Raw genomic sequence first — 7,970 nt, 5'->3', positions numbered from 1 at the left:
TTTGCATTAAAATGTTGTGCACAAAATTTGAAAATTAGGTTTTCAGTTTGGTTTCCAGTTCTATAATTTGCTAAATTTCGCTTTTACTTTGAAAATACGGAGGTTATACATTTGTGCTTGTAAATAGAACGGAAGGGCTGGGACACACAAAAAACAAGGAGTGTAATAGAAGGTGAAGAAATTACGTCATATCATTATTTATGCAGTATGATCGGGGTACAAACAACCATGGGAACAACACATACGCCGTAAAATATGGCCTGCATCTTCCGAAAGGCTAAAAAGGTGCCGCACAATCATAGAACACCTTGAACATCCGAGATCATCCCATTATCACCTGCGCAGAAAACATCCCTTTATTTCTGGCGCCGTCTGCTGTAGCCCTCCGACATCGCAGCCCCTGTTAAACTGCGCATGTGTCGTACCACAATTATATGGCGTTTTATGACGACATGACATCTCCTCCTTCTAAACTCCTTGCACGGAAGCGGAAGCTAACGTTGTAAATGTTTTTGTAGAAATGAAGCGCTAGTTATTGTTACACATTTGGTAAAATATTGTTTTTAAACCAAATACTGCAGTTTGACGGTGTTATTAATGCGACTTTAATTAATGCATTTATACTGTCTGAGTGATGTCAGCTAAAGCAGTTTCAGGTACAAGCAAAGACAGCAGTGAAGTTATCAAAAACTACCACAAACAGGCGTTTGAGTATGTATCGAAGGCGTTAAAGATCGACGAAGATGACACAGGTTTGTTGTGTTTATGAGTTATTAGCTGATGTGGTGACAACTTGTTATAAAACCTTCTCCTCTGTAATTACAGGAGAGAAAGAGGAGGCTGTGCAGTGGTACAAGAAGGGGATTTCGGTGCTTGAAAAGGGTATTACAGTAGAGTTAACTGGAAAAGGTAAAGATGTAAACAAACATCAGGATGTACACGGTGTGCAGCGTTGACGTGCTTTAGCCTTACACTCTATGTTTTGTGAGCAGGAGAGCAATATGACAGAGCAAAGAGACTTCAAGATAAAATGGTCACCAATCTCACTATGGCAAAAGACAGGCTCACTCTGTTAGGTGAGTGGCATCTTTTTTGTCTGACATTCTAACGGTTAGACTCATATAATGTTATCTGAGCTAAACAGGGATGCTGGAGATAAATAGTATTTTTGTTTCACAGAGGCAACATTAGCATCTAGAAGGAGGAGTGATCCACAGAAAACCTCAAATAATGTTCTTCCACAACCAAAGCCTGTGCCTAAAAGCCAGCCTGCAGGGCGAGGTGTGTCCACTAACACCAGACCCTCCACTGCCGTCAGACCCCCCTCCAGATCCACTGATCCAAAGGTGATTGTTTTTTTTGTTTTTTTTACAACATTTGGTTATCCAGCTGTATGAGATTTCAAGAGTGTGTAATGTGATGTGGATAATCTTGTTCCTGCTCAGGGGTTCCTACCTCGGGCTGGGAAAGCTCAAAATGGAAAACCTGCAGCTGTGAGACAGCCCATAAAGAGGGATATGAAAAACTTCAAGAATGTGGACAGCAAACTGGCCAACTTGATTCTGAATGAAATTATTGACAGGTATTTAAAAGCAATGTTATTACAACACCTGTAATGTTTTCTGTCAGTGGAATGCAAATTAGAAAAAAAAAACTTTGCCGCCATTAGATCAAATTTCTGTGTTCTTTGCAGTGGAGCGTCTGTATCTTTCGAAGACATTGCAGGACAGGATCTGGCGAAGCAAGCACTCCAAGAGATTGTCATCCTCCCTGCCATAAGACCAGAGGTGATCACTTACAAACAGTTTGCCTCTGCTTACTAGGCATTTTACAATTCTCCAATCCCAGCTATGCCATTGTCAGACTATATTAATCAATTCTTGATTTGTAAAGAACACATCATTGATTGTATGCCTTAAAAGGGATGGGCTACATGGTGTCACATGTGATTTCATGCACCACACTAATGACCTACAGTCATGGAAAAAAACATTAGACCATTGTTTTGAAATGAAAATGATTTTGGTTATTATCAAGAAAACCATGGAAAATAGCTAGGTATCAGCTCTTAAATTAAACTCTTAGGAGCAATTTTTTTTCCAAATGTATCTTTCGTTTTACCGGACATTAAAATGAACAAGAAATTGGAGAAAACAAGGGTGGTCTAATCAGTTTTTCTATGACTGTATGTTCAGATTTGAATTGTTTATTTAAAATGTCATAACATAACATCACTAGTCAGTTGAACAAACTATAAACGGAAAACAAATAGAAGAGCCACAAACCAATAACTGTCATTTTAATTTATAGCTGAGACTTTAACTTTTCATTTCCTGCTAGTTAAAATATTAATTACATTAATTATATAACATAAATTATGCCAGAGAAATACAGCAGATAGTGTTGTAGAAAATCTTTAAAGAAAACACTTGACGAACAGATAGATTCGAATCACAGCCTTGTGCGGGATTTATTTAGCAGACATTAAAATCAGATGATACAACGCTTACATTATGTTAATCAGAGAATGAATGAACAGGGCCCACCTCCAACGAGGTATCCAGTTCTCTTTAAGTCCATGGTCGTTTCTGTTCCTGGGTTATGTAGTTAATGAAGTCTGTGCTCCATTAGTGATGTTGGAGAATGACCCTGACTCTTTTTGGCTTATTTTACATCATAAAGGCATGATTTAGTTGATATTCCTGATATCTGCTGTTACCTAGCGTGAGCCTTTTACTTATTATTATAATATTATAGCAAGATGTTTGTTCATTTGCTTGTGTTGTATCTATTTGAATGTGTTTTCTTAATCTGCAGTATGTTGATCCCTCGTCGCTCCTGTAGATAGGAGTAGCGCACTAAAATGGCACTCAGAGCACTCAAAATAGCCAAGCGAGGGTTTCAGCATGTTTGATGTCTCTCAATGGAGAGGTTTAATGAGACATAATGTACTTAGCTGTTACCTGTTGCTGCTATTTATGCTCCTGTGGGGCACAGAGTGCGTGAACTACCCTTTGCCTGGTCAATCAAACTAAGTTCTACTCAGTCTTAAATCTCTCCTAATCAAACCCATTCATATTTAAGATGCTAATGAGCACCATGGTGCTTAAACCTTTTAACCACTGACTGACTCTAAAAATAAGTCTGAAACAACAATTGTCTTCTATATTGATTAATCTGTCAATTAACTGCCGTGTCGTGCATGAACTCTTTTTACTTTGCAGGTTGGTGTGTCGTTGTTTCTGTGTTACTAAGGGTCAACGTCCTGTAATTTCCTGTTATGAAGAACACTTGATATAAGAGCACACATGGGATTTCCCAAATCCGAGCTGTTCATATCTCAATCAAGCAGAAGTTTCCTGTAAAGAGACTGTGACTGTTGGTCAAATTTCTGTGTGTTTATCAAAACATATTTGATGCATATTTAAACTGCTATATGTCAGATATTTTAATACATCTTCAAATTAATTCTACGACAATAGTACAGTGTGCCAACCTATACCTGTCTCCCCTACATAAATGGCTTCAGTGAATCACAGAGATTTTCTGTTTCTGTTATTCTGTTGTTGTTTTTCCGTCATCTCTGACTCCGTGCGTGGCCATAGGTTCTGAAAAAGTGCGGCTGAAGGTCACTGGTAAACAACAACTGTGACATCTTTGATGTGTTGCTGCTTTCATTTGGATAAAGGCGGGGGTGGTGGGATCATTGATCTCTGCTTTTGATTACGTCGATGATGGAAATAGAAACTTACTTCCAATGATTTTCAGTTTACAATCAAAATCCTGACTTCCCTAATGCTTGTTATATTTCTACTTCTTCAGATTTACATTTCATTCTTTTTCACATTTTGTCTTTTAGCTCTTTACTGGTCTGAGAGCTCCAGCACGTGGTTTGCTTCTATTTGGCCCCCCTGGCAACGGGAAAACCATGCTGGTAAGTTAAGAGTTCTTTCCAACCCATCAAACACATTCATTCAAATTAAACTGTGCTTTATAATTTGCATATAGCTGTTGATAGTCTTCCCTCAGTTTGAATCACAGCCTTTGTTTCCTCTCACAAGGCCAAAGCAGTCGCAGCAGAGTCAAATGCCACATTCTTCAACATCAGTGCTGCCAGTTTGACCTCTAAATATGTAAGAAAATACTTTAAATGCTCTCTTTGTCTGCAGTGGGTCTCCACACTCTAAATTTAGTGTAGATATATATTATTTTTAACCTTTCCTGTTGTCACCGTCTCAGGTGGGAGAGGGCGAGAAGCTTGTACGAGCACTGTTTGCAGTTGCCAGAGAACTGCAGCCCTCTGTTATCTTCATTGGTTTGTATTTTTCTATTTATTGACTAAAGATTAACACCAAATTTTTGCCCATACATAAACATAATTTTGTTTGTATTTTGCATTCAGATGAAGTTGACAGCTTGCTCTGTGAAAGGAGAGAGGGAGAACACGATGCCTCTCGACGATTAAAAACCGAGTTCCTCATTGAGTTTGACGGGGTAATGGCAGTCTCTGATATTTGATCATGAACCGCCTCCAGAGTGCTTAAGTCATGGTTATTTCAGAGCACTGGTGTTATTTACACAACGGGCCTTTTTGGTTTCAGGTGCAGTCAGAAGGGGATGACCGGGTGCTTGTAATGGGAGCGACCAACAGGCCTCAGGAGCTCGATGAAGCAGTGCTGAGGTACACGATGCTTCTCCATATGCTGCACAAATATTTCTTGTAACCAGCTCACTACAATTTTTTATCATTTAAATCTTACAGGCGTTTTGCGAAAAGGGTTTACGTGGCGTTGCCAGATGAGAAGGTATTTTTGGAAACATTATCACAGTTAATAACTATGATCACTGTTGATTTTTAAATGTGAATGGTGCAGAATTGGAAAGTTTTTGAATAAGTTCAGGACTTAAGCAACTTTTGTTCCTCCAGACAAGATACACGCTGCTGAAAAACCTTCTAGGAAAGCACGGGAACCCACTGAGCACAAATGAGCTGTCCCAACTTTCAAAGTGAGTTTCATATTTACATGCCATTTCGCCTTTACAGCATTATTTCTGTGTGTATGTGCATTAATTCCTGATAAATATAACTTGATAGAGACACAAGAGGATATTCAGGAAGTGACCTCACGTCATTAGCCAAAGATGCTGCACTCGGGCCCATTCGAGGTAAGACATCTTATTCAAATTATTGTATAGTTCTGTTCATGTATATTTCAGCTTCAATGACATGCTAACTCTGCTTTTTTTTCATGTAAAAATCCTGTCTTACACAGAGATGGGACCAGAAAAAGTCAGAAGTATGGCCAAAAGTGAGGTAATGCTGTTAAATTATTCACAATACTATATAACTATATATATTGTTATCATTATATTTGTCCAAACAAATGTACCTTTAGTTGTACCAGGCATTAAAATGAACAAGAAATTGAAGAAAACAATGGTGGCCTAATAATTTTTTCCATGACTGTATATGTCAAGGCATACTGTGCAGGGCTCGTCATTTGCTGTTTGTAAACACACCATTTAAAGTTGAGGACGGTGGTCGAGCGAGCTAGAAAGTGAATGAAGAGAGGGAGCAGTGATGGTGACAACAAAGCAGTGAAACAGAGAAATTGAACATCAGTTCACGTTTGTTTGTCATTGTCTTAGCGTTTAATTTTGGGTTTCATGGCATTAAAGTTGTAACAGAGATGGATATGTAACCTGGTCGTTACTCTTTTGTGGTTGGAAGCTAAACATCCGGTGGCCAAAGGCAGTTGCCCAGAAATGTGTGTGTGTATGTATATGTGTATATATATATATATATATATATATGTACACTACTGGTCAAAAGTTTTAGAACACACCAACTTTTCCAGAATTTAATTGAAAATTATGCAGTTTAATGTCTCAGTGTACTCTGAAATTAATGCACATTTGCAACATTTAAAATTCCTTATTGAGCATGATAGTGTTTTGAAAGTAAAAAAAAGATTCAAAATCACATTTTATGTTGGACTAAAGGACTAAAAAAAGACACAAAATGACAAAAAAAGACAAAAAATGACCAAAAAAAGACACAAAATGACTTACAAAGACATGAAAAGAATTAAAAAATGGACAAAATAGCCCAAGACTCCATAGAGTTAAGTTGTTAACCCATTTCTTGTCCCCTGAAAAAGGCCTACTTGTATAATTCTGAAATGTACATTATTTTTCAGTTTTGGTTAACCTTATCTTTTTTTATTTACCTCTGGCAGTTCACCACTTACCTTTGTACCCTTTCAAGCTGTTCATTTGACTTGAACTGCTTGAATTTCAATAAAAAACTGGAAAAATTGGGGTGTTCTAAAACTTTTGACCGGTAGTGTGTGTGTATATATATATATATATATATATATATATATATATATATATATATATATATATATATATATATATATATATATATAAAGAGGGGTCCTGCATAGTATACCTTTAACACTTTATCGGGCAAAGAACTATATTTGGTAACTTCAGGTAATATTTCGAGAAAAAAGTTGCAAATTTACTAGATTAAAGTGGCAAATCTACAAGAAAAAAAGTTGCAGATTTAAGAGATTTAAAGTGGCAAATTTGCGCGAAAAAAGTCGCAGTTTCACAATTAAAAAGTGGGAAAATAGCAACTTTTTTTCTCCCGGATTCACCACTTTAAATCTCATAAATCAGAAAAAAAATTTCCCCTAGATTTGCCACTTTAATCTTCATATGTTTTTTTTTTTACACATTCTGGCAGTATTAAATATCCTCCAATATTCTCTAGGATTGACATTTGGAATTTGCAAGTATTTCAGTGAGTGCCCTATTAAGGGTTAAGTATCATTATATGGAACACTATTTATCTGTGTATTTATACTTGTTTGTCTGAATCCACAGATGCGTAACATCAAGATGAAAGACTTCCAGGAATCCCTGAAGCGCATTAAGCCCAGTGTTAGCCCAGGGACTCTTGATATGTATACCAAATGGAACAAAGACTTCGGGGACACAACAGCTTTTTGAGCTTGATTGTTTTTTCCTCTTGTAAAAACAAAAACCTGAAAATCACAATAATGGATTCCTTTGTTTTACTCTACGGGTAAAAGATGTCATTAATATTGCCTATGGAAACTTAAAAACCTGGAATAAACTCTTTGCTAGGTTGTTAAAGTTATAATGAATAATAAAGATTCTGACTTTTGGAAACATTTCCTATTTTATGGGAAGGCTTTTTCCAATAAGATTTTTATGGGTTTCTTTATTGAATTATTACACTGTCTTGCTACTAGAAATGTTAATTATTTATTCTCAAGAATGTCCTGCAAAATTACAAGTGATTTTCTCTTGCCTCAAGAGGGCAGCAAGTTTCTATAAATCCTGACATAACATCACTGATTTAGATTATTTGACACATTCATTAGTTACGTGATATATTGACATGTTGATGGTAGTGATCACTAAGTGCTCTCTGAAAGAGTGATAACAATTGGGAGAATATTCACAAATCTGCGTTCATTTGTTTTACGAGTGTTATTTTTTTCCATTTGCACTTATAGAATGTAGACAAATGTTGTTATTGTATTTGAAATTAGGAGACCTAATGAGTTGTTGTGTTGGGAGAGTTGTGGAACAAGAATTGAAAGTTGAAAAGTGTTAAATTGAGCAGAACTGTAATGGCTTCCTACTTTGCTCATACATCAATAAATACTTCCATTAAAGTTTCTGCAGAATTTTTGTTTCTTTTTCCAATGCTCCATCATAGGCAGAATGATACTTAACTATTGTTTTTTCATTAAAAATCATTTTGAATGAAAGGAAAATAAATAGCTGAAGGTGAGATTTTATAGGCAAAACATTTTTTTTTCATTTACTGATCCAATGTTTAGATTTTTCCGTCTGCAAATCAACACATCTGTAAAAAGATAATGCATGCTTTGATACTTAAACATAGAGTTTCAGAAAACTTGTACAAA

General features: G+C 36.4%; 1 protein-coding gene across 1 annotated transcript; it reads left to right on the top strand.

The window, feature by feature from the left end:
• The first annotated feature begins 471 nt into the window (after positions 1-471).
• LOC131958652 (spastin-like) lies at positions 472-7,712 on the top strand. The gene is made up of 16 exons (XM_059323789.1): positions 472-752; positions 826-909; positions 993-1,076; positions 1,180-1,346; positions 1,446-1,582; positions 1,694-1,787; positions 3,860-3,934; positions 4,062-4,133; positions 4,240-4,315; positions 4,403-4,494; positions 4,602-4,681; positions 4,763-4,805; positions 4,928-5,007; positions 5,096-5,166; positions 5,274-5,314; positions 6,895-7,712. The coding sequence occupies exons 1-16, from the start codon at positions 635-637 to the stop codon at positions 7,018-7,020; spliced, it is 1,440 nt and encodes a 479-aa protein (XP_059179772.1). The 5' UTR covers positions 472-634; the 3' UTR covers positions 7,021-7,712.
• The last annotated feature ends 258 nt before the right edge of the window (positions 7,713-7,970 follow it).

This window comes from Centropristis striata, chromosome 20 (genome assembly GCF_030273125.1).
Source record: "Centropristis striata isolate RG_2023a ecotype Rhode Island chromosome 20, C.striata_1.0, whole genome shotgun sequence".
Classification (NCBI taxonomy): domain Eukaryota; kingdom Metazoa; phylum Chordata; class Actinopteri; order Perciformes; family Serranidae; genus Centropristis; species Centropristis striata.
This window is presented reverse-complemented; position numbering and strand designations above follow the sequence as displayed.

Bases quoted from the DNA above. Each gene is read 5' to 3' on its own strand.
- LOC131958652 (XM_059323789.1), top strand. From the start codon at position 635: ATGTCAGCTAAAGCAGTTTCAGGTACAAGCAAAGACAGCAGTGAAGTT. The intron at 4,316-4,402 runs GTTTGTATTTTT...TTTTGCATTCAG, and splicing joins GCCCTCTGTTATCTTCATTG to ATGAAGTTGACAGCTTGCTC. The intron at 4,495-4,601 runs GTAATGGCAGTC...TTTTGGTTTCAG, and splicing joins TCCTCATTGAGTTTGACGGG to GTGCAGTCAGAAGGGGATGA.